The 26546-nt window shown below is 40.8% G+C and overlaps 2 protein-coding genes across 2 annotated transcripts; both read left to right on the top strand.

Moving 5' to 3' along the window:
- Positions 1–2103: 2103 nt before the first annotated feature.
- Positions 2104–9822, top strand: LOC104394537 (C-type lectin domain family 12 member B-like). The gene is made up of 6 exons (XM_010004140.1): positions 2104–2194; positions 5058–5156; positions 5861–6004; positions 7098–7252; positions 8699–8814; positions 9651–9822. Exons 1-6 carry the CDS (start codon positions 2104–2106, stop codon positions 9820–9822), a joined length of 777 nt encoding a protein of 258 aa, XP_010002442.1.
- A 3209-nt stretch (positions 9823–13031) lies between these two features.
- On the top strand, positions 13032–22824 carry KLRD1 (killer cell lectin-like receptor subfamily D, member 1). The gene is made up of 6 exons (XM_010004141.1): positions 13032–13158; positions 17734–17832; positions 19290–19376; positions 19661–19815; positions 22234–22346; positions 22704–22824. The coding sequence occupies exons 1-6, from the start codon at positions 13032–13034 to the stop codon at positions 22822–22824; spliced, it is 702 nt and encodes a 233-aa protein (XP_010002443.1).
- Positions 22825–26546: the final 3722 nt, after the last annotated feature.

Raw genomic sequence — 26546 nt, forward strand, 5'->3', positions numbered from 1 at the left:
GGGCATTTTGGGACAATGCAGGGACATCTGAGGTGCTCTACACAAGGTAGCTATGGTGTCATAAGTGGGCTTGTCACAACCTCATGGAGTTCTCCCTTGTGACTGCAGTGTACATGCAAAACACTGAATGCAACTGCTCCCAGAAACTGAGTGGGACTGGTGTTAGTTGGAAAACTCTGTCATCATCCTGCTGTCTATGTGTGCCCAGTGTAAAAGAAGAGGACAAGTGCATCTGATGCAAGAAAATAGATTTGCAAATTCAGCTTTATTTGAAAGAAAATGTGAAACCGTCTGTTCCAAATGGAACTGCAACAATCAACCCTCTAGAGAAAGAGTGAAGAGAAAAAAAAAAAATAAAATGTATATATAAAAACTTTTTGTAAGAAAGAGTAAATGTAGTCACTTTGTGAAGTTTGGACTGAATGAACTTTAATGAGCCTTATGTATGGCTATCAGCCTATATTTTGATAAAGGTCTGTTTTTCCAAACAGTGTTGGAAGTGTAAAAATCAGCTTACATGGAGGGTTGAATTATAGTGGACACTCCTATCTGAAAGCTATTACAGAATCTCACTTAACCTGTGTAAGAGATTTTCATTCTAACTTACATCTTTGAAATATTCATAAACTAGCTTATAAATCCTTTACTTCTAGGCAGCTGTTCTTCAGCACTCTCCTGCAATAATCTTAGTTGTCTTTAACTGGCAAGGATAAACAATCCAAGATCATTTAGTCTTTTGAAGTATGACAGAAACAATATCCAACTGTTTTTTTACAGCCTTTATCTTCACCTGTTCCAAACAGATCAAACCATTCTTAAAACCTGGTGATCAAAAAAATTATGCAGGGTTTTCTGAGGGTGTGTTGTCACTACTGCTTTAGGTACCAGCACTTAAATTTCACTACCTCCACTCTAGACACGTTTTCTATGTAACTGGTATGAGATCTTAACAGGTATGAATGCCTAGGTCTCAGTTATGCAAGCCCAGAAGCACAAAGGAGGATTAGTCTATATTCCTGCTCATTTTTATAATACTTTATGCTTCTAACACAGGGTACATAAGCCTCTAGCCCATTAACATTAATCACTTAGGTGATAATAATAGAATCAGAACATCAGAGAATCATAGAATGGTTTAGGTTGGAAGGGATCTTAAAAATTACCTGGTTCCACCCCCACCCTGCATGGGCAGGGACACCTCCCACTAGAGCAAGTTGCTCAGATCCCCATCCAACCTGCCCTTGAACACTTCCAGTGATACGGCTTCCACAACTTCCCTGGGCAGCCTGTTCCAGTGTCTCACCACCCTCATAGTGAAGAATTTCCTCCTAATGTCTGACCTAAATCTCTACTCTCCAAATTTTAATCCACTACCCCTGGTTCTCTTGCTACAAGCCCCTGTAAAAAGTCCCTACCCAGCTCTCCTGTAGGTCCCCTTCAGATACTGGAAAGCTGTTATGAGGACTCTCTGGGGTCTTCTCTCTTTCTGTTCCATTAATCATTTTTACTAAGTTGCACAAATTTTACCAGAAGCTCCAGACATCCTGCTTTCATCATGCACTTTTGAAGTTACACAACTGTGGTAGTGTTAAAAAAAAATAACATTAAGAGTGGAGAAAAATTCCTTGAATAATATAATCTCCTGATCCTGTTTCCATTAAGGAGTGTGCCAGTGTGCCTGTCTAGTCCAGGTAGAATCACTGGCACTTCATCATCCACTGAACATTTTGCTCTTGCTCTAGAAGATCCTGTCTCATGGTCTCAGCTATTCCACTTAAGACACTTAAACATGTTGAAAAATTTCCCCTGGACAATTCTTTGGATAATAGCAATAGTCCAGCAAAGCAGTGCCCTACTACAATAACAAAGATGGGCTTTTCTCCAGGGGAATGCAGGGACCAATAGACTCACAAGAGTCTGGTAAATCTGCCTTTTTGGAAGTAATGTGATTGAGGAAGCTCAGACGTATCTTGTCTGTGCTGCTTCATTTCAGCCTGACAATATTGAAAGAAACCCCAGAAAGAAGTAGATTTTCTTCCTAGCTTCCTAGCTGCAAATGCTAGATTTTTTTCTACCTTTTTGTTCTGATGCTTTTTACCAGCTATGACAGAAGAAATAACATATGCTAATCTGAAATTTGGAAACAGCCATGCACTGCATAATATCACAGAGCCTGAAGATACTAAGGAAAAAGGTGCAGTATCTATGAAGTTGTTTTGATTTCTTATTGCTGAAGTAGATGGGACAGGAAATACTTTCAGTTATATGCTCCGGAGCCTTTCTTAGCTTTGTTACTCTCAGAAAAGTTATAAATGTGTCCTGGTTTTTGTTGCTGTCATTTCTGCCTGAACTTTTTAGAGTTTGGAAGATATAACTAAAATAGTGATGTTATTTCACAGAAAAGCATATTATAAGCTACGAATTGTCTGAACCTCAAAAGTATTAACTTGAACTGATTTTTAAAGTGAATTGGCTCCATTTACTTTTCCCATGCACTTACATTGAAGCTTACAACTGAATTAGTTTTAACTGACTCCTTCTATCTCACTTCTAAAGTTCTAGTCTGAATTAAGGCATAGGTCTCTGAAGTTATTGTATCTGTTAAAGAACAGAATGCATTTTAAATACTGTATTTTATGTACTCATTTTTAATTAAATTTACTTAATTTATGTTAATTGCTTAGAAGTGCCTGTAGAGATAAGCTCTAGATTTGAGAGGTGCAACTCATTGGAATAAAGAACATAGAAAGTACTAGCTGTTGTGGTGCTTACAAACATGAGGACAACTTCTAAATAGAAGGAATTATCAGGAGAATTCTGTGTTTTCAAATGTTGTTATGCTTTTTGAACTTATGTTTATTAAACATGGTTATGTTAAGTTATGGTTTTGAACATTGCCAAAATTCAGGAGCTAAAAAACAAACTAACTAGCTAACTAAAAACACAACACCACAAACAACAACAACAGCAAAATTAATAAAAATCTGATCTGTCTTTGTCTTAAGTTCTGGGCTTCTTTTCCTTCAACATCCAATGACACCAGTATCCTAATATGACTCCAGATGTCCTGCTTTTACGTCCCAGGGTAGACAAAGCATATTTTGTGATAAGAAACCATGAGTCTGAGAGGGCACAGCACAGTTTGCACACTATTTCACAGACATCAGATTGAAAATTAATATGTTCATTCTAGGACTATGGGAGTACTAGACAGGAAGGAGGACCAAGCCTGAGGTCCCTTCAGCTGCCCTACATGTAGCAGAAGTAGTGAGAGGTTACAAAGCACAGTGAAGGGAAACTTTACTTAAGTAAATGCTTTGGCCAATACTTGAATTAAAACAGCTGAAGTTAAAACTACTGCTTTGTCTTGATTCATGTTGGTGCCCAGGGAATAGTTTTTATCTGCTTATAAAATCTCACTTTCAAACTACAAAATCTTTGTCTCTTCTCATCTAAAAGCTCTGGGAGGTGTGGACTATAGTGCTTTTGGTCTTCAGCTTGGGACTGTGACTTCGTAGGGGTAGGAACAATTATTTTTTTGCTCTTTAGCTCCAATTCATGAGAGTCTATTTAGCAGCCTGCCTTAGGGAGTCTAAGTTATGTTACTGAAGTTCTCCAGGCACCTAATGCACAGCTTCAGAGCATGTACAGAAGTACTTTGACATTAAAAACTATCCATGTGTATGCATCCTTAAGTCTTATTAGAATCTATAAGGTATATGATTCTCCTGTGCAGGTTTTATCTAAGAGTGTACCTGTTGCATATCTATGAGATCAGACTTTGGAAAATAATTCAAGGGACAAGGTCTTTCTCTTCATGTAGGGTCTGGGTATTTGACTTTTCCCCAAATACCTAGCAGTTAGAGCACTTCCGTGAACTGGGGTTGCATTCTGTGATGAAATGTAGGTGCAAGAAGAGTGCCACGTGTAATATATATTTAGCAAGACTTCTTTCAGTGTCTCTTACATTATTGTCATTTTAAAGCTGAGAAAGTTAGTGGGCTGGATGGTGGACTGTTAGGTGCATTGAAAACTGAACTACCACGCTCAAAGGGAAGTAAGTAATGGCAGAATCTCTCAGGAGTCCCTCAGGGGTCCTTCAGGGGTTGGTACTGAGTGCATATTGTTTAATATCTTCATCAACAACCTGAAAAATCACAGAGAGTGTGTATTCAGCAAATTTATAGCAATACTAAACTAGGGTTAGTGGCTGATGCTACCAAGTGGTAGAGCTTGAAAACAGAGGAACCTTGAGTACCTTGGGGACTGGGTGAACAGAAACCCCATGGAGCTCCACCAGTTAAACCAGTAGTGATCTGTGTCCCAGTTCCAGACAACATCTGTTGCTTGATCTTCTTTCTACTGAATATTCATCACCTTCCGTTTCTATAGAGTGAGGTCTTGCACAAGGTTCTGCCCAGGATTGCTTCAGCACAGAAGCTGGCTACAAGTTATTTGTAGAAGAGGTCCACTGCAGTTTCCACATTTCAGTTTTTCTTCAGCAATTCACTTCCTGATTTAAAAAAACCCTTTCCTTTTTTTAGACTAACAATTTCTCCTTCCCCCTCTTTGAGGGCTTATTTCTGTACCTGAGCTGCAATGCTTATCACAGAAAAATCCTCTGTGAATTCCTAGCTAGAAATTTCAAACTACCATAAAGTACCAGACTTAAATATAGCACTCTAATTAACCAGGTTACCACAGATATATGCCATGCATCTCAAATTACCACTAACAGTGTGTGTTTGTTTTCAAACAAACTGTTTAGGTCTATCAACTGTTTAGGTCTTGCTATATCTTGCTTTCTTCATATCTTTCTTGCCACAGTTTATGGCCTTTGAAAGGACCAAGGCTGCTCACATTCTTCACAAAGATGCCTCACTCTCTTACTTTGTTTTGGCATCTTTTGCTGTGTGCAGAGACCCTACAACAGCAATATACAACCATAAAGTAAAAGCAATTATTTATTCACCGATACACCACAAAGAGGGCTGTGATATAACGTGTTCACTATTCCCTTTGTATCACAATGCATTTCATGACTGAATTCCTCCCAGGGCCTCCCACTTCACCCTGCTCTTGCCAGCCAGTAGTCCTGATTTTGTCCATTATGTGCCTGGCATTGCTGATGGCCCTGGTGATCCTGGCAGTTTTCCGTAAGTACTAATGCATTTCTGTTTTCAAGCTACTGAGTAGCACAAGACTGACATCCCCTTCAGGTGCAATTTCTGGTTCAGCTGAGAACAGGCAACCAGGCAAACCAGGTATTTTCCCTTACCACAGCATCACTGTCCTCCTCTAGATGTGATAAGGCTAGAAATTAGCAACACGGAGGGCAGCTGGGAAGGGGTGGAGTAGGAGATTCACTGACTGCTCTGGATGCCATTGTCTGGTCTCTTAAGCCCTTTATCCACAATCCCCCTGTCCTGCCTAATGATGGAGTGAATTCTCCTTTGATAATGCTGGATCAGAGGGAAGGGAAAAAATTTGTGTTCAGGTAAACAGGTTGTGCCCATTAAGTCCCATCAGTAGCAATTCCACCATGAGCCAGAGCTGCAATTCACATTTTTAGGAAAAAGGAAAAGCTTGGAAAACCATATAAGAGAAAGATACACAATGGAAGCACATGATTAAAAGTGACACTTTCATTTTGTTGTTCACTCACAGCCAAATAATAAGTTTGCTGTGCAGATATTCTCCATCTCAGCAGCCTGTACATGCAATTGTTCAGGGAGGAATAATATTTATCTCAAATGGTTTATTAGCCCTTAATGATATGCTAAGTCATTCCTTAGCTGCACCCCACCCTTTCTAAAGGACAGCACTGGAAAATGGCAAAATGCCTTATTGTCAATTTCAGTTTTCCAGATTCCCAAGGACTACATGATACAGCTCAGAGACCTCAACATGACAAGGAATGAGCTGCATGCAAATTTCTCAAATATGCTGCAAGCCATAGGAAATCATCTCTGCTTGGAAGGGGAAAAAAGCCTTAAAAATAATGGTAAATTGACAACTTTTGATGAAAGCTTATCATTAAACATGGCAAAGAAGGAAATGAGATGTGCCTTCTGTGTCTACTCAGGTCGGACTCCTTTGATGAGCCTGTGCCTTCTCAGGTGTGACCACCTAGAAAGTAGACAATGAGCATGTCTGCTTCATGCAGCACCTGGAGAGGAGGCACCCAGCCTGGCCATAGTTGCACTGGTTTGGGTCTGGCAGTGGTACCAGGGTGTCAGGATTTAATTTCCATAATAAAAGGGATCTGTGAGATGCCTTCTGTACATACCATTTCCCATCAGCACTAGTTCATGGATCTCTATGAGATGCTCATCTGCATCTAGTAGACAACCTAAGAGTGGTGCCTGAGAAGTAAACATCTTGCTTCACTTTATGTGAACAGCAGTCCACACACAGGATGGTGTGCTAGCACTGACACCAGGCAAGACAGGAATCTCCCAGCCTAAGAGTTTATTCCAGGTTCATCCCCACTGTCTCTTGACTGTGTCCAATGCAGGGCTGTTTCTGAAACCAGTTGGCTGCAGCTTGGTTATTTCAATGACATTGGACAATAAGCCGGACAGATAATTAGTTATTTTCAGAAACTATAGTCTGAGGAGTAGAGGCATTGTTGTAACTGTTGGGAAATGGGATTTCATATGTCCAGATACTGTTCTATAGACAAGCTAACTATTTAGGTCTCCCTTTTAGTTAATTAAGAGAAATTAACATGCAAGGATACAGTCTGTTTCCTCCCAAGATACACACCTGAAATGACAGAAAAAGCATGAGTGAGACACACCTGTCCATTGACTGAAGTGTGAATCCAGATGGGTTCACTTGTATCACCTTTGCAGACTGATAAAATTAGGCAAAATAAATCCCATTTGCAACACCTGAATGCCCTTCCAGTGTGAAAAGAATGTGAGACAGGGGTATGAGTCAGTTTTCATCTCCTTAATTTCCTGAATGATCTCAGACCACAGTGAGATTTTGACCAATTGAGGATGTCTCAAACACCCTCAGTCCCATGCATCTTGTCATCGCAGGCCAATAGTGATGTTCTGTAAGGTACAGTGAGGGTTCTTCTTTTCCAGGCCAGACCTGTGTCCTCTGCCCTGTCAACTGGAAGTGGTATGGTGGTGGTACATGTTACTACCATGCCAAGGAACAGAACTCATGGCAGAAGAGTCACAAATTTTGTCAGGAACAAAACTCTACTCTTCTTCTGCTAAAAGAGGCAGCAAAACAGGTATGGACTGGTTTCTCATGCCGTTTCACATGGAGGACATTCACGCACCCTATCAGCTACTCCATTCACACGTGACACTCTGAGCAGCAGTTTTTCTGCAGGGATCAGGTTGTCCTGGGCATGGCAAAGGCAGAGGACTGGTCACTGCCACACAGTGTGTCAGCCTTCAAGCAGCTGGTGGTTGGAGACAGCCCATCTTGCTTCTGCTTGCCATGGCTGGCTACTTACTGGGATGACTGGTGAAAACAGCTTCATGACTGTTTTGTCACACCCATTGATTTAACTAATTTAACAAGTATTTCATATCCATATAAGGACTTGGTAAGACACTGGTGTGAAAACTTCTTTCAACCCGGTCTCCCAATAGGCAAGCCATAGTCCTCCCCATTTTGTGGAATGTCTTTCCACAAATGTTGATCTCATCTTTGAAATCAAAACCAAAACACTTGGCAGCGAGTTGCTAAAACTTGACCTGATCTTTTATTAAGTGAAAAAAAATCTGAGGTGGGAAGACAAAATGCCAGGTATAGATAATGCTTTTACCTCTGGATGCCAGCAGACATATTTGAAGACTGAAGACAGTAAAGATGTCTCAAGAGCTAGCAGTCAGGGCTGCTCCTGCCTGCTCCACAGCACTTGATGAATGCTAGTTCCCCTCTCACTGAGAGGCAGGCCATAATGTTTCTCCCAGTAGGAAATGGGAGCAGCTTTATTCCCACCATTCCAAACCGGTGCCAGCAAAGACTGTGAGGTCTGCATTCTGTTCTAGCTGTGGCAATCACAGCATTGAGAGATATGAGGAACAGAAAATACAGAAGTGCACTGGGAGTGGCAATGATAAGTAAGGGAAGGAGAACAACAGAAAAAATCTAATTCAAATCTTCAGAGGATTTCCTGAAGCAGCAGTGAGACAGGCAACATTATTTGTTCTTACCTATTCTGCTCAGAACATTTTTTAAAAAACAGAATGTCGTTAAATGCTTAACTTTAAGACCTTCTTTACTTGCTCATAGCCCAGCTTTTGGGAATAACTAAACAATGCTAGATCCTGTGAAGGTTCAACAGAGCAAACCAAACAGTTGCCTGTAGAGACTTCTTTTTCACAGTTGACAAATGCTAAGGACAATAATAGCAGAGGAATGATTCATGACTAAAAGGGGGAGAAAGATCCAGTGTTTTACCCAGAGGGTTTAAATCAGGTTGATGGGGGTGATATTGTTCTTCAGAGCTATAAATATATCTTCTCTGCCTTTAAAAACATCTCTATTACAATTTCTCCCTTCATACTAGGCTTCTCCTCTAAGGGCAGAACTTGTCCTGATAGGTTAAGGATTTGTGGTTTTTATGTTTTTTAATCAATTTCCATCAATGCATTCAACTTCCAAGATTAAATAATTATATTTCTTTTTACTATCTTCCTGAATATCTCTTTTGAATTGTGCATAGGAACTGGTAAAAAAATTTCCTGAAAAATCATACTGGCTTGGATTAACCTTTAGACCTGATCAGAGAGACTGGTATTGGGCAGACAACACAAGTCTTACAGAAGCACAAAAGTTACAGTAAGTGGGCAGATTTCTTTCAGGACATACTGTTGATCCTCATCCATACGCAGCTCCCATTTTCTCTGACACAAAAGGTACATTAAACAGTCAAATTTTATGCACTTTGCTCTGTGTTACAGGTCTCACTTTTCCATATCAGATTTTTCTTGGCCTTACCCAGGACTGCTTTGAGGGTGCTATAGGCACTATGGCTGGGTAAAAAAAAAATAAAAAATTACCCTGAAAGTTTATTTCCACAATTTATTTTCAGATTTACCAGAAGTGTAATATATTTCTCTTGTATTTTGTATCTTGTTTCAGTGAGGACATATGAAAAAAAAACTCTGATTGAAAGGTGTTTCATTGCATGCAAAAGCAGATCTTAATACTTTTTTATTTTTATGTAAGAAACTACTTACTCTCTAGAATAATTTCCCTGAAGTTTAACATGTTATTTTAGAAATACAATGTATTTTTCTTCTTGAGTTCAAACCTGGTGTGCCAATATTCCTTTTAGTTATTGGGCTCTCTCCTCTTAACATTTCTGTTGAAACAGCTACTAAAACCCTCCAGTCAGTACCCAAGTGTTAGCATCTTTAACTGTCAGGTACAAGAAATGGTTCTGGATCCACACCTAGAATCTGCTGAGGGTGCTTGCTGGCATGTTCAGGACAGGGTCAGCCTTCTAGAAATTGGCACATGATGTCACTAAATGCTTTCTTTCTTTGCTGGGGGTATGTATTATTTGTGAAAGTCAGATAATTAATTCTTGCAAAGACGGCTCTTTTTGTAAGGGGCAAGGATATACCATCTGAATGAGGTGAGATGTACCAGTCAAGATTTTTCTTTCTTAGGACAAAGAATATAAACTTCCTGGAAGAATGTGGATATTCTTATGAAGCTACTATATATTTCACATCATGTAAGAGATGGATGAACTATATCTGTGAAAAGCCTGCCATCCAATTACAGAGAGGTAACGACCATTGGCAGGAGGACTGGTTTGTCAGACCAAAATTATTTTGATAAGCTAGGAGACATCCTGCAAGGTTAGAATTTATTTTTTTATTTTTTTATTTTTTTCAGAACTGTCACATTAGTGTTTAAATATGTTGACCTATTACATTACCCTGTTTTCATTCTCTTTTAGACACACATAAAAAATATCTTCATGCTAAGGAAACCCGCACGGTGATTGGCTGAAAGAGCAACCCACCACTGTCATCCCAGATCCAGAACTGCCAAATGATTATTCAGTTTTAGCCAACACAGGTGATGGACAAAATGGCCAAAAGTAATAGCCAGGAAAAAATAATAATAAAAAAAAGCACAGTGTCAAGGCAAACATGTATGGATACTGCTCCTCTCCCAGCATCCACTGATACAGTCCTAGTACATACTACTTGTTGATTAGTAACTGCACAGTTGTAACAAAGAAGAGTTATGAAGATTAAACAGTTTCACTCCAGAGATATTCCTGATGTCTTCTTGATCTGACTGCTTGTCACAGTTTGACTCAGGAGCAGCAATTAAAACCAGCGACAATTATGCTCTTCATCTCCTCCCCCTCCCACCCAGGTAGGAAAAGGAGACAGAGAAGGAGAGAGACTTCCTGGATTTAAAACTAAACGAAACAGCTTTAATTAAATACTAATGAATAAATAAAATATGTACAATTATATACAAATGTGTTCAGGAATGTGCAAAGCCCTATTGCCTCCCCCCACCCCCAGCAACTCCCAGGGCATCTCCTGAGCTGTGAGCAGTTCCCAAGTGTCCCAGAGCTGCTGGAGAGAGGGCAGAGCAGACAGGAGCTGAGGGAGAGTGATGAGGGTCAGGAATGCACAGGCCTGGGAATCAGTGGTGATGGAGAGATGGAGTCCTCCCTGGACCCTGACCACAGATGGAAGAGAAGGGAAGAAGAAGCAGGAGGAGGCTTAGCTTCCATGATCCTTATACTGAGCTTATGTAGATACATGGAATGAAATACTTCGGTTAATTTCACTGTCCAATGGGAGGGTTGCTGATACAACTCTTCTGCTCCCTTAGCATTTTGGGCTGCAGATTCAACAAATTGAGCAGAGTGACCTTGAAGTCTCAGCAGTAACATAAACTCTCCAGTGTTATCAGTCCACTAGCTGGAAAACTTGCTGCTAGTTAAAAGAGAGTTCTCTAAAGGGAAATAAATAAATTTTAAAATAATCAGTATAAGGCAAATTTCCTTCATCCTGGCTCAAACCAGGACACTGCTTTAATACACTAATAGGCTGGAGTATACAATACACAAACCCAGTTATCCGCAGAACGTGGGCCAGAGTGTTCCTGAACTGTATCAATAATGATACTTGCTCTGGAGAAGAGGGATTCATAGTCCTTATAAGGACTTGTGCATGTGCCACAGGATAAGATATGCTTCAGCTACAAATGTCTAGCTTTCTTTCATGCTCTACAGTTCTTCCTGACACTGTTAGTTCTCCTTTTTCTTTTTCTCTTTTTCTTTTTCTCTCTTTTTTTTTTTCCTAGCTATTCATTTCTACTTATCTAATTTTCTGCTCTTTTGATCTAATGCAAGAGTGACACCAGCATTCAGTCAGAGGCATGAAGAGAACCTCCTTTCATGGATTTTTAGGGTATTTCTGTGACTGCCATACTACTAATTTCCTGTGCTGAGCAAGGATCTACAAACCCAACCATAATGAAAATAGCCCAAGCATTGTACAAAATGTCTCCTCCACATCTCCATAGACCAATGACAGTCAGGTTGAAATAAAATATCCCAGTCCCATAACAGTATTTTTATTTGAGAAAAAAAAGTCCAAAAATTCCTATCTTGGTACCCTCTGGAGGCTTGTGAATTCTTTGTGAATTGCATTCCAGATAACTTATTGTGGTAACACTGGTGGAGGGAGGGAGGGAAGTCACCCCAGATAAGAAAGAGAGGAGGCAGAGAGGAGTACAATGTCCTGCAGTGCCACTCTCATGAAAACATGCAACAAAACTCTGTAACATAGACACACTTAACACTGTTCTCTTCAGGAAAGCCCTTTTTTGTGGTAATGTGTCAACATGAAGTATTCAGGCCCAATAGACAGAGATTTTTGCACCATATTTAGGTTTTTATGAGAATATTATGGATACATCATGAATACACACTCAATGCTACTCCTTGTGTTCCTCTCTGTGTTACAAAAATTGACTGTGGGCACCCTTTACTCCCAGCTTTTCCCTCACACCTTGTCTTTTCATACAGGTAAAATATAATTCAAGAAATAAATGCAGAAAGAGATATTTCTGCTCTGAAAAAATCTAAGGCAGGAAGACTCGTGTGTTTCCAGTCTGTTGATGTTATTTTGCAAATGGGGGACTCTCAACTTTACCCACAAGAGCGGGAATAGCTACCACACAATTTCCTCTTGCAATTTCCTCCTGACTCACACAGTCGTGACCACATGACTCATCATGCCTGGGCAAGTGATCTGTTAAACATTAAGGGCTGGTCACAGAAGGCATTTAAGAACTACAGCTCAGCACTGGAGAAAGGCACTGTAATGAGCCAGAGCTGGAGGGTGAGGATGGATAAGCCATTTCTGCACAGTGACTTCTCTGCACAGTGCAATAGCAGAAGTCCTCAGTGTAGTCTGGTCTTTCTCTGACACAGGCTGAGTGGTCGCCTGAAACCTGCCAAACTCCTGCCCCCACCATCTGTTCAGCTCAGCTTTTCCCCTCCTTGTACTTATTTTAGTGAATTTTTGTAAAATTATTTCACTTTTCATTTATTTAATGACAATGTATGGAAGCACAGCTCATTGCTTCCCATGCTGTTGTTCTGTTGTATTTGTGCCCTGACACATGAATCTTTCCTACTTTAACTCAAAAGAGCAATTATTTCTAGAGCATCTTGTTTTAAAGAGGCAGAAAATTCTGATGTTTGCCATATTTACAGAGTGGGATCAGGTGGGTAGTTAAATGAAATAGTGTTAGGTTTGAGCAAGGAACCAAGACTCCAAATATTCACATTCAGGAAACAAAACACACATCCTTGACAGTGCCACTTTAACTCCTTAATGTGCTTTCAATACTCTACACTTTTGCTATGACACAGTAATCAGACCAGAGCCAGCTTCCTTTGTGGTCTCACTGGAAGTGCTGAAATGTGAACCATTCCCATCACCTCAGCAGTGCACCCTGACTCCCAAAGTACTGCTCTTGCAGGGAAAAAGTGTGACAAGCTGGAAATGGAGGATGAGGAAGGTTACACTGCTTTAAATTTACGACCCTCAGCTTCGGTTGTTAACTCTGGACATTTGAGCAGCAACAAATGTTCTACATTTAAGGCTTCAGCCTCAAATGTTCCAGCAGACCGTAAGTACAGATGGAAATCAGCCTTTCTATCTAAAACAGGGAATAACTTGAACTTGCATGGTCATGTTGATTGCTTTAGAATCCTTCTAAACTTCATAGTATATTATTAGATAAATGCTCATAGAAACAGGAGAGACAATAATCATAATACAGTCTTCTGTGCTATAGTTTATAAACACAGCCTATATTTTTTTCTGAATTCCAATTGTTGAATTTCCAATTGTTTTTTCTATTTATTTCAACACAGGCCTATCTTTACTCCAATTGTTTTTTCTATTTATTTCAACACAGAAGGCAATTTTTAATATTTTTTTTTGTTTTTTAAATTTTGGTAGGACTCATCTATTACAGTAAGACACTACAAGAGAGGAAGGCACTATATAAGATAATTAAAGCTTTGGATATTGAAGTTCTTCAGCTATGGGGAGCAGAAAAGTGCCCTGTTTATCAGTCATAATACTGAATGTAAGCTCTGACAGGGGTATATACTTTAATTTGTTTATACTTAAAGTTTTTCTGTAACATGTTAACTAGATTGTGCTTGTAGAATGCCTGAGACCATAAAATGATTACTTGCTTCAGCTCAAAAATTCACCAGGTGGCTTAGGTGTGAAATAAATGCCATTGCTGCTATTTGCAGCTTGGGCAGAGTAGACAAACACTAAATTAACATCACTCTGATGCTGTCTGGAAAAGACACAGAGCTATCCAATGAGAATGACAGCTTGACAAGGAGGATGAAGGAGAAGCTGTTGAAAAGCAGCAGCCAGAAAACCGAGGATAAAATATTAGAGAGCGTGATGTAGGGGCAGAGCTTTCTGGAAAGAAACAGGTTGGCAACCTCAGAAAATTCTTGAAATGGCCTTTTGATAGGCACAAAGAACATTTAAAGTAGATAGACTTTTGACCAAATCAGGTTGGCTGGGACCTTTATAGTTCCTCTCTTCCAGTATTTTGCTCAAAAGGGCAAGTCTAAAGTCTGATCAAGTTTCTCAGGGCCTTTTCCACTTGAGCTTTGGAAACCTCCAGGGATGGAGATCTCACTTTTTCTAGTGCTGAATGGGAAGAATTTTTTTCCTAAAGTCTCCCTGATGCAACTCGTGGCTGTTGTATTGAGTCCTTTTGTTGTGTCTCTCTGAAAATAATTTAGCTCCATCTATAAAACCCTTCTAGGTAGCAAAGGACTGAAATTCAGTTCTCTCTTAGCCACTTCTTCTCAAGGCTTAAACACTCTTAGGTTCTTCAGCCACTCTAAATGACCCTAAAAAAGGACCCTAGAAAAGTTGATCAGGTATGGGTTTGGTGATCAGGAAGTGAGGTGGATTAGGAACTGGTTGAAAGGAAGGAATCAGAGAGTTGTAGTCAATGGGGCAGAATCTGGTTGGAGGTGTGTGACTAGTGGAGTCCCACAGGGGTCGGTAGCCATTCAGAGAGACTTAGATAGGTTGGAGAGTTGGGCGGGGAGAAACATGATGAAATTCAACAAGGGGAAGTGCAGAGTTTTACATTTGGGGAAGAACAACACCATGTCCCAGTACAGGTTGGGGGCTGAACTGCTGGAGAGTAGTGTAGGTGAAAGAGACCTGGGGGTCCTGGTAGACAGGAGGATGACCATGAGCCAGCAATGTGCCCTTGTGGCCAAGAAGGCCAATGGCATCCTGGGGTGCATTAGAAAGGGTGTGGTTAGTAGGTCAAGAGAGGTTCTCCTCCCCCTCTATTCTGCATTGGTGAGGCCACATCTGGAGTATTGTGTCCAGTTCTGGGCCCCTCAGTTCAAAAAGGACAGGGAACTGCTCGAAAGAGTCCAGCGCAGAGCTACGAAGATGATTAGGGGAGTGGAACATCTCCCTTATGAGGAAAGGCTGAGGGAGCTGGGTCTCTTTAGCTTGGAGAAAAGGAGACTGAGGGGTGACCTCATCAATGTTTACAAATATGTAAGGGGTGAGTGTCAGGGGGACGGAGTTAGGCTTTTCTCGGTGATGACCAGTGATAGGACAAGGGGTAATGGGTGTAAATTGGAGCATAGGAGGTTCAAGGTGAATATCCGAAAAAATTTTTTTACTGTGAGAGTGACAGAGCACTGGAACAGACTGCCCAGGGAGGTTGTGGAGTCTCCCTCACTGGAGACATTCAAAACCCACCTGGATGAGTTCCTGTGTGATGTACTCTAGGTGACCCTGCTCTGGCAGGGGGGTTGGACTAGATGATCTCTCGAGGTCCCTTCCAGCCCCTAAGATTCTATGATTCTATGATTCTAACCAACTCAGTGTTCCTGTGCTGGACTCTCTGCAATGAGCTGACATGTCTTGTGAACTGGGAAGCTCAACACTGGACACAGTACCCCAGAATTGGCATCATGGATGTCACTTAGAGTGGAATAATCACTTCTCTCATCCTGCTGGCTCCAATCTTGCCAATGAAGGCCAGTGTTGGTCAGCTTTCACTGCCACAGGGCATACTTGAGGACTCATATTCAACTTGTCCACGAGGATGCTGAGCTGCATCCACGAGCTGCTTTCTAACCAGTTAGTCCTGTATCTATTCTGCTGGATGGAGTTGTACTGTTACAGGTGCCAGGCTATACATTTGGCTTTGTTGACCTCATTGTGAAAAATCTCCTCTTGTGTCCAACTCCAGTCTCCTCAGGAGTAACTTGCACCCATTACCCCTCATCTTTTCCACATGACTCCTAGCAAAAGAGACACTCCATCTTTTTATTGCTACCCTTCAAGTATTGGAACATGATGATGAGGTCTCCCTTAAGCCTTCTTTTCTCAAGGCTGAACAAATCCAGTTCTCTCTTCTTTTCCTCATATGGCCAGGTTCCCACCCTTGTGGCCCTTCTCTGGACCCTCTCCAGCCTGTCCACATCTTTTTTTGTGTACTGGCGACCAGAACTGAACACAGTGTTCCAGGTGTGTCCTGACAAGTGCTGAGTAGAGTGTGATGATGACTTCTTTGTCTCTGCTGGTGATGCCCTTGTTGATGCAGACCAGCATCCTGCTTGCCTTGCCCCTGCAGCACCCTGCTCACTCATGTTGAGCTTGTTGATCCCCAGGTCTCTTTCCACAGGGCTGCTTTCCAACCAGGTGGATCCCAGCCTGTGCTGCTCTCCTGGATTTTGTTTTCCCAGGTGCAAGTCCTTACACTTGTCCTTGTTGACCTTCACAAGGTTCTTGTTCACTCTTCCAGCCTATCTGGGTGTCCCTGCAGGGTGGCTCTCCCTTCCAAACTTGCCACTTCCCCACTCAGTTTGGTATCATCAGCAAGCTTCATCAGGGTATACTTGATCCCATAATCCACACCACTACTAAAGATAGTAAACCGTGTTGGGCCCGAGCACTGTTGCACTTACAGCTCATTCCTAGGATTTTTAGGTCCCTTTAAAGGAAGACCCACCCTCTGATTTATCAGTCACCATCCCAATGTGATGTCATCTGTGGTCTCTTCAAATTACTTTAACTGCAGAGGGTTAAGCTCATCTCCCTTAACTTTGTCTGTGCAAGATTTAGTTGCTAAGTCTATCTGGACTTCTGGGCACATCTAGAGGGTGACTTTTCTCACCTAACAAGGTTAGTTCCCTGGAGGTGCTTGCTTTGATGTACTGGACTCAAGTAAAATACTTGATGTCTATGGTATCTATGATATCTTTTAAAATAACCTGAACACTCTCAATAGGTATGAAAGAGTATTACAGATAATTGCAGAGCACTGCTCCTGAAAGGGGAAAATGTATATATATAACAGAAAATGCTTCAATCAGGGGATAGTCAGATATATTCTGGGGAACTATGTTCCCTTTTCGATATTGAACTACAGTGGAAATTTGGAGAAAGATCCTGAAGAAAAAAAGCACAGTTTAATATTGAAACATTCCAATCATTTAGAAATCCCAATCATAAGTGCCAGAATTAATTTTCCAAAACCAAATGGTAATTTTTCCCCTTCAAGGTGGAGAAGTCTTAAAAATTGTTTTATTATTTCCAGGACTATGGGAATTGCGAGATCTATTGTGCTTACAGTTTCATGAGAAGTTTTATTCTAAAAAACTGGAGCCTCAGTTAATAAACATTCTCAGTGAATAAATAGATATTTCTCAAAATGAAAGTAGGAAATTCAGAACAGTGATAGCAATAACTCCAGTATGGGGGGGGGGGGAAAGGGTTTCCCACACGGGAGCAGACAGGAAAAGGTGAATTGATGATGTCAGAAAGGAGGTAATACCACCTGGTGGTGAGAAGAGCTGCTGTTTCTAAAGGGGGCATACAAAAAAGCTGGGGAGGGACTTTTTACAGGGGCATGTAGCGAGAGGACAAGAGGTTAAAACTTGTAGAGGGGAGACTTAGATTAGATGTTAGGAGGAAATTTTTCACTGTGAAGGTGGTGAGACACTGGAACAAGTTGCCCAGGGGAGTTGTGGAAGCCCCTTCTCTGGAAGCGTGCAAGGCCAGGTTGTATGAGGCTCTGGGCAACCTTGATCTGCTGGGAGGTGTCCATGCCCATGCAGGGGGGTTGCAGCTTCCAACCTAAACCATTCTACGGTTCTGTTGCTGAATGGTTTTCTGTTTGTCACAGGAGTCTCTGCCTCATCTTCCAGATGGCAGCTGGTGGCCTTTGCTTTCCTTATGTTGTGCCTGCTGCTGCTCATGGGTCTGGCAGCCCTTCTGGCCCTGTGTAAGTACTATAGTGACCCAAGCTGCTGCTGTGGGGGGTGAATTCCAGCTATGCATCTGCTTCATCTTCCCCTGCAAATTGTTCTTGATGTCCTTGTTTCCCCAGTGGAAATAATGCAGCAAGAAGGTCAACAGTACAACTCTCACAGAAGTCCCTCCAACACTGAGTGTTAGCACAGGTCATTTAGGATCACTAATACCCGCATGTATAGTTAACCATAATGGTTCCACTAACCCTAATAAAAATCTTAACCTTAACCCTAACTACTGACTAATCCTAATTCTAGACTATAACTCTAAAACACAGCAGTCCCCCTGCCATTAAATGTCAGTAGAGATCACATGGGAATTCTTATATCTGCATTTTTAGTTACCATAAACCTGAAGATCACACCACCCCTAATACAAGCCCTAGACATAACACTAAACCCTGTCTCCTTTAGCATTAGCCTAAACTTAACCCAAAACCTTAATTACTGTCCTGGCCATAACTCTAAACATATCCCCAGGACTGTAATCCTAAACCAAACCCTAAGGCTAAACACTAACACTCACCCTAACACTAACTCAAACCCTAAACCCAAACTCTAAACTTAATGACTAAAGGTAATCTCTAACCCTAAGCATAAACCTAACCTCTAAACCTAAACTTAATCCTAAACCATAATCCTAACCATTACCTCAGCCCTAACATCTAACCTTAACCCTAATCACAATAACCCTAACCTTAGCCCTAAGCACTGACTAACCTTAATGCCCAGGCCAAACCCATTTCTGAACTGCTTAGTTTTCAGAGCCAGAAGTTCAGCTCTTACCTACACTCTCTAGGCAGTAGTGCCACCCTGTGTCTGTTAACAGAGTATTGCACAGTTCCCTCTTCTTGGATTGCAAGTTTTGTGGGGAAGGCAATGCCCACATGAAAGCACTGTGACTGGTGCCTTTGTCAGCCATTATAGCAGGTTTTCCATAGAAACTTTCCAATTAACAACTAAAGTTGATGCCACATTCCATTTGGCAGTAGAGACAGAGAGTCTCCAGCCTGCCTGTGGCAGGAGGGAAGCAGTTGCAAGTGCCCAGGACAAATGCTCTGGGTGGTCCCTGGCATCACAGAAATGTTAGTTCAGAGGCACTTCTTCAGGTTTCCAGTCTGACACCCACTCTTTGCTCCTCACCACTCAAAGCTGGACTATCACCAACATCAGATAAAATCACCTGTAGCTTTGTCCAGATTACTTCTGAAAATCTTCAAGGGCAGAGATGTGTCCACCTTCCCAGGTGACCTTTTCCAGTGCTGCACAATCCTCCTGGTGAAGAAAATGTGGGTGATGTTCCCACAATGGTGGAAATGGAAATAAAGTAGACAAACTAATAAAAGAATGCCAAGTGCTAGAAAGGAAAGATGCAATTAAAGGTAAATTTTAAAAAGCAAACTTTGATAAGCAATTTCATGCCTTTCAGTTTTTCAGGTTTCCAAGGATCCTGAGGAAGGAAAGAAGCTGCAGGAAATGAGGGAAGCATTGTGTTTTGAAGGGAAGGAGAAAAATGGTGAATGCGGTTTATTATGTAAATAAACACAAATGACCCCTTTTCAGAGTCCATTGGCTGAGAGACTATAAAATCACAGAGAAAAGATCTGATCCAGTAGTATCTAATTGCAGCACTATTTGAGATGTGGATATATGTACACCAACATGCAAAACAAGTTGTCACTTACCTGTCAAGAGCTTAGCTCATTCATGGCTACCCTGAATCTTCTCTTCCCAGTCAAGCCATTAGCTAAAGCCCCTCTATTCCTTGCAAGCCTGCATAATGCTCTTTCTAATTTCTAGAAACAAAATGTGCTCTGTGTCCAGCAAGCTGGCAAAAGAGTGGAGCTGACAACTGCTTCTACGTTTCAAAGCAGAAGAAAACATGGAAGGAGAGCCAGAAGTTCTGTTCCTCGCGGAACTCCTCTCTTCTTGTGCTAAAAGACACAGCAAAGATGGTACAGTCTTAATCTCATGCATTCCTTTATGCCAAGTGTTTTAATGTTCAGCAATCTTGCAAGCAGAGGATAGTTTGGTCTTTTACAGTGTATGTATTTCATTTTCTCTGGGTCAAATAGCCTTCCTGCAAGAAGACTGACAACCCTTACAATTCTTTTTAAATTGTGCTCTGTGAGAAATATTGAAATTAAGAGAAATAGAAGAAACTATTATATAGAATACCTTAATTAACTAATACTTACATTTCCAGAGAGACAACAAAGGGCATATTAGCAGCATGGAGTAGAGACCCAGCAAGCAGAATGCATGTTTTTATTATCTCTTTCCACAAGTTCTGTTACTGGGGGCTCACAGCACCAAATGCCCATCTATGTGAAACCTAGAGAGCAGACCACTCATGATGGTTCCTTCATTGAGCACTAAAGTGCAAAGTGTTTATCCAAGGCTATTTTCTGGCCTTGTGTTATACCTTCACTGAGTGGTGTTAATTATGGCACAAAGGCAGAAATTTATATCTGAATAAGATTTAGGGAATTAATAATTTTAAGTAGTCTCACTAATTTGGGAGGAGGGAGTACTGACTGATAAAAAGTCTGTAATTTGTTGTCAAGAACATATTTTCCTTTGTGTACACATATCTGGAAATCTCTTTTTCGGCAGCTATTAATCTTACACAAAGCCCAAACATCCTTATTCACTTTTTGCTGCATAAAACATTTCAAAGGAAAGAAGCTTCACTGGAAATTATAGAATCATAGAATCATAGAATCATAGAACTGTTCAGGTTGGAACATCCTCTTGGGATCACTGAGTCCCTGCTCTACAAAGCTCTCCCCTAAACCATTTCCACCAACCACATCCAAACAACCGTTAAACACATCCAGGGATGGTGACTCAACTACCTCCCTGGGCAGCCTATTCCAGTGTCTGACCACTCTTCTGTGAAAATTTTTTCCTAATGTCCAGTCTAAACCTCCCCTGGTGCAGCTTAAGTAATTTCCTCTTGTTCTGTTGCTAATTACTTGTGAGAAGAGATCACCACCAACCTCTCTACAATGACCTTTCAGGTAGTTGTAGAGACTGATGAGGTCTCCCCTCAGCCTCCTCTTCCCCAAACTAAACATTCCCAGCTCCTTCAAGTGTTCTTCATAAGATTTACTCTGCAGGCCCTTCACCAGCTTCATTGCCTCCTCTGTCCTCACTCCAGCACCTCGAGATCTCTTCTTTTCTTCTTAGTTGAAGAATCTTGCTTCTTTTTCCAGGTGGAGTCAGTTTCAAATGAGGATTCTCAATTCTTACTTTAAGGCATAAAGGCTGCCCTTTGGGATTATTTTTTTTTAAGTGAAAATCAGATGGGTAGAGAAAAAATAGAAATGGTTTGTTACTGAGTTTAGTGGCATCTCGAGGTCAGAATCCTGAACACCACAAGTTCAAACCTGAATTTGAGGTACTTTTTTTGTATGAGGTATAAATCCCTGGATAGTGTTATTCCAGATGTCTGGGTGCTTGCTTTTTCTTCTCTCCTTGATACATGCAGCTGCAGCCAAGCTGAGGCCAGACCATCTTGAGCCAGCTGTGGATTTTAGATTTAGATGAGTCCCTAAACATGCTACTAAGCAGCAATAGTGCTGGGTAACCTCATGTTCAGACCATGTTCAAACATGTTCAGATCCTCCAGAATCTCTGCTGCTGCAGAACTAATCAGATGTCTAAGAGTAAGTTTCTAGGGCAATCTGAGGCACCCAGTGGTTTTCTCTTTGACCTCCACATCACGCCTCAGAAAGTTCTCCCATAAGTTCTGGGGTTTGTCTGTCAGCCATATGTAAAAACCTCAGGCAGGCTGAGGAATCCCAAAAGATGCTAGAGGCCTGTATTTAGGCAACAGGCCATGCCCTGTAGGCTGGGATTCATCTCACCTAATTTCAGGCACCTGCAGTGTAAACAGTCTGCGACTTCAGAGCTCCTTCCTAAGGCTCAGTTACTCAGTGGCAGTTGTGACCAGTGCAGTAGGAATCCCACTGGGTAGGATGAACAGTTTCTCAGGCTCCATTGGAACTGTTGGCCAGATCTCATGCTAACTGGAACTTAAATGGTACTCCCACAGCTATAGCAAAGCTGCATATATCTAAAGGCAGTATAGATACCTAAAGGCAGACCAGCTAAAACTGGAGTTTGGTGGGTTGTTTTTTTTTTATTTGAAAAAGCAGTGCCATTGTCTTGTGGCAATTAACTGTTATCTGAATGATCCTATAATCAGAACAGCCAGCACTGCCTCATGGAAAGCAAGTATGGACAACATGTTCCAATCCTATTAAGAAAGCTCTCTCATTTTCTTGCAGAACTTTCACAGCTGGAAGATACAGGAACTTCAGTCTTATTTTTGAAATATTGTTGTGATTATTTTCCCATACCTACAGGTTTTTCTGCCACGGGATTCAAATTTTTACTGGGTTGGATTATCATACATATCTGAGAGAAGTGGCTGGTACTGGGAGGATGGAACAGCTTTTTCAAAACAAGAGACAAGCTGGTAAGCTTGGCCTTAGAGCCACTGTAGTTCTATCTGATGGGTCCCAGGAAATTACATGAATTTGAGCTTCCTTTTACTTTCCCATGTTTGTCACATGTGTCATGACAAAGCAGCGTGGAGACCGTAGTATCTGCTATAAAGCTCCAAATTTGTATCCTAAAAAAGGAACAATGGGTGGCAAAGCACAGCTCGATCACATGCACCAAACTCAAAAGGATCACTTGACACAAATGAAATAGCTCCGAGGAGAAAATGGGTCTGCATTCCAGGGGCAAGTCAATATGATTGAAAATGGTTCAAATATAGATCACATGATGTCACCAAAACATCATTAAGCAATATCTTTTAATTTCCTAGGGTTATGTTATATGATAACATCTTCTGTGCTGCTTTATATGGACAGACAATTTATGCCAGCAACCTCTGTTTGACAAAGCAATTCTGGATCTGTGAGAAACTACCTTTTCATCTCACCTGAAGCACCATTACAAGAAGGGATGTCGGATCTGCCATTGTAAGATAACAACTCTAGGAACTGGAAATTTTAAATATATTCTTATTTTTACTTGTTTATCACGCAATTTTCTCAGCATGTGTTTCAAATGAACAGGTTCTTAGAGACTAAATATTTCTGTTTGCCTGTATTTTCCCTCCTAGACTCACAAATGAGAGAAAAAAAAATACATGCGTAGGAATCAACTTGAAAAAAATTGCTACAGTCAATAAATGATTCTTGCATGACTGTCTAGGTTGACAAACACATATTCTTGTAGACCTCTGTTGAGCTTTGGTCAGCATTTTGCACTAACACTTGTCAGTTATAAACCAGTCCAACTACATCCTTGAATTACTTACTGGGCACATGATAACTACTGTTCACCCATAATCCTCTTCTAGAGCAGTTTGCCTTCTTTTCTAAGTCTTTTCTTCCCTGTTTGAGGCATAGGGATACAGAAAGAACACAAGTCTCTCTTTATCCATCAAATTCTATTTATAGAAAAAAGAGCCATTTTTAGAAGACTATAGGGAATCTCTGGAAGCAATCTCTGTGGAAAGTAGAGTCAAATGTTCTGGTTGGATTAAAATATTACATGAATAAATTCAGTGCTACCATAACGTTCATTGGTATGCAAATAGCAGAGAGGATAAAAATCACATGCTCCATTCAGAGCTGCACACAACCAATACTCAAACTATATTATATCTGCACTGTTTGGGGTCTCTGCAGTCCAAGGTACACACTACACATCATGTGTTATCAAAGTCTTTTTCCTACTTCTTGGAAGAAAATAATGCTTCTGCTTTTCTGGTTGGAGTTTCACTGAATGAGTACCTTGAAGCTTCATATGTCACTGTTTGTTTTGCATTACATATGCATTTATTCCTTGTATATATGTAACTTGTATCTGTGTGTATATGCTTTAGTATTTGGAGACTTTCCTTAAAATAAACATTAATATTTAACGTTAAATGTTTCAGTGGAAAATATTCTGAAATACTGAAGCAGTTCCTTGGTTAAAAAAAAAATAATAAATTAATGCCTTTTCTAAATGTGCTGAAAGATGTTTGTGAACTAAGTAAATTCATTACACTCAGTAAAACCAAGTCCTAATTTATGGCCACAAGTACCAGTTGAACTTTATCTGGAATTCCTTACTATTGCAGTAGGAAGTGCAAGGTGCAATGCACCTAAGGTACAGTGTTTCATCTGTTTCAATCTATTCAACTTGAAAAAATACAAATCCCTGCAGGCATCTAAGATGGCACATTTTACTTCTTTTTCTTCCCATAATTTCTTTTTTAATAATTCACTTTTATTTGATGGTTAAATTTTGAAAATGAATGTTAATATCTGGGTTTCCTGCTGCCTGTCTGGTGGAACTTCTTAGGGAGCATTCACTAGTACTGCAGGCAAGTCAGGTTAATGGTGCAGAGTACATTTCTTTCATTTCTGTGGCAGATCTTTGTAAACTATTCCATATCTTCATTTGGTCTCAGCACAAATCTTGGCCCCAGCAGCTTGGGAAGGTCTTTCCCCTTGTTAAAAATGGGGTATTTCAGAGAGAAGCATTTATGGTATATAGGTTTTTTTAATTCAAGTAAACTCATTATCTCCTCCAGTCTGCCTTTTACCTCAGAGGCTGTCAAAGTTCTCTTGACTACACATGTAGGGAAGCCCAAGACACAGGCTGTTCAGGAACATCCACTCACTATTTTGGGGGACAGAGGAGGTTCATAATCCTTCTATGGCACTGGGAAGTTCAGAGAAGGGATTCATTTGAAACACATTTTGTATGGAAAATAAAGGCTAGTATTGTATACTAAGTGTGAGAGTAAAGCCCTTGGTACAGCCTGAGATAAAAATCTTGAAAGGTTTGGGAGCTAAAGAGAAGCTGTTGGCATCAACATCCATTCAGACAGGACATGGACAACTCAGAAGATGAAGTGAAGTAAATACAGGGATATGAATGAGCCCCACAGTGCTGTTCTGAAGTGGAAGGAGCATGACAGCTTCATGTTTGCCTATCTACAACAAGATAACCAGGAGAATGAAATGGGAGGACCCTAAATGTCAGCTGCTGGATAGGGAAAAACAGGGTTCATGGATGTCAGGACTTGACATAGAGGCCGGTGCTCACAGGTTGAAATGCACTGTCAGCAAGATGCTAAATAATATACTGAAAATCAGTGTTCACAGACACTGTCTATAGAAAGCAAAAACAACAAAAAAAAGTTCCTTCCCTGTGAAAGTCAGCCAATTTATTAAAGAATTTAATGCTCATCTGTCCCCGGATCTTCTTTCTATTTCAAATCAGAATCTTAACGCATTTAACTATTAAAACATGTTTCACTGCTATGCTTTTAAATCAGTAGAAGGTGACTATCAGACAAGAGCCCAGGATCCATCTTCTCCATAGCCCCTTTGTACAATGAGAAACTGCAATTGGATCCTCCTTAGATTTCTCTTCTTCAGGCTGAACAAATCCAGTTGTCAGATCTGTAAATCAAATGCTCCAGCTCCTCAGCATCTCAGTGGGTTTCCCCTTGACAAGTTTTAGTATTTCTGTGTCTTATAGGAATTTATTTATTTATATTTATTTATTTATTTATTTTTGCTGGGAATCCCAAAGCTGGAGACAGTATTCCACCTGTATACTCACAAGTGATGGAGGGAGGAGAATCATCACCTCCTTTGCCTTGTTAGCTACACTCTTACTAGTTCAGTCCAATACGTGGTTGGCCTTTGCCACAAGGGCTCAGTTCTCTTATTTTTAAGTCCTCTGTGTCTTTTTCTCCACCATCCTATTTCTGACTTCTCCCACTGAAAAGATGACATTAGACTCTGGACAGCACTTCCTACCTCCTCTGTGGAATTAAATAGCTCCAGCAGCTATTTGCAGCTGTGACCTTTGTTCTCAAGTGAATACTTACCCCTAGAGCTTTAGACCTAACACTGAATAATGAGAAAGGCACAGAGCTGAAGTTCGTCTGCCTCTGAGATGAATCAAAGGTGTTTGTTCTGTTTAAAACTGTGGAAAGTTCAAAGGAGTGAAAGTCATGGGAAGGCTAAATGGAAAGGAGAGGAGCTACCAGGCCATACATTTACTGGGACTTAAGTCATCCTTACATATCTCTAGACCTGAGAATGCAGATCAAGGGTGAGGTATGATGGGTGGGAAGAGAAGAGTTCTTCCTCTGAGGGAGGAAAAGGAAAAGTCACCTTAATACAAATTTATTGCCATCCTTTCCTTCCTGCTGCTTTTTTTGTTTCTTTTTCTGTTCCTGTTTCTCCTTCACAAATCATTCGGTCTGTCTTTTAAGAGGATTTTTATTGAACCACAAATGAATTCTCAAGCAATGCATATGAATACAGAGGAAGAGGATGGATAGTCTAGTTTAAATCCCCTGCCACAGCATCCATCCAGACACTGCATGTCCCTGAACATCAACCAAGGCATGAGTGATACTTGCTCTTTGAACTTTCTGTGCTACCATAGACAATGACAATAGGAACAGTCTCTCTTGTCCTACTCAGTAAATAAGGAAAACAGGTTTAGTGCACTACGTGTATTGTTTTGTCCTACAAAAATCAGTATGCATGGATGTGAAAATGCATATAGTAGAACTACTGCCATTACTTGCCCCAAATTTCTGTAACAAAAGACAGCTGGCTTCAGGATCAAACTCCAGAACGTAGGA

The sequence above is a fragment of the Chaetura pelagica genome, unplaced genomic scaffold, assembly GCF_000747805.2.
Source record: "Chaetura pelagica isolate M959 unplaced genomic scaffold, ChaPel_1.0 scaffold198, whole genome shotgun sequence".
In the NCBI taxonomy this organism is placed as follows: domain Eukaryota; kingdom Metazoa; phylum Chordata; class Aves; order Apodiformes; family Apodidae; genus Chaetura; species Chaetura pelagica.

What these genes read in the sequence shown, in the direction of transcription:
- LOC104394537 (XM_010004140.1), top strand. Translation starts at nt 2,104, where the DNA reads ATGACAGAAGAAATAACATATGCTAATCTGAAATTTGGAAACAGCCAT. An exon ending in TAAAAGAGGCAGCAAAACAG is followed by an intron (nt 7,253 to 8,698) that starts GTATGGACTGGT and finishes AATTGTGCATAG; the next exon opens with GAACTGGTAAAAAAATTTCC. An exon ending in ACAGAAGCACAAAAGTTACA is followed by an intron (nt 8,815 to 9,650) that starts GTAAGTGGGCAG and finishes TTTCTTTCTTAG; the next exon opens with GACAAAGAATATAAACTTCC.
- KLRD1 (XM_010004141.1), top strand. Translation starts at nt 13,032, where the DNA reads ATGGAGGATGAGGAAGGTTACACTGCTTTAAATTTACGACCCTCAGCT. An exon ending in GGCAGCCCTTCTGGCCCTGT is followed by an intron (nt 17,833 to 19,289) that starts GTAAGTACTATA and finishes CATGCCTTTCAG; the next exon opens with TTTTTCAGGTTTCCAAGGAT. An exon ending in TCAAAACAAGAGACAAGCTG is followed by an intron (nt 22,347 to 22,703) that starts GTAAGCTTGGCC and finishes TTAATTTCCTAG; the next exon opens with GGTTATGTTATATGATAACA.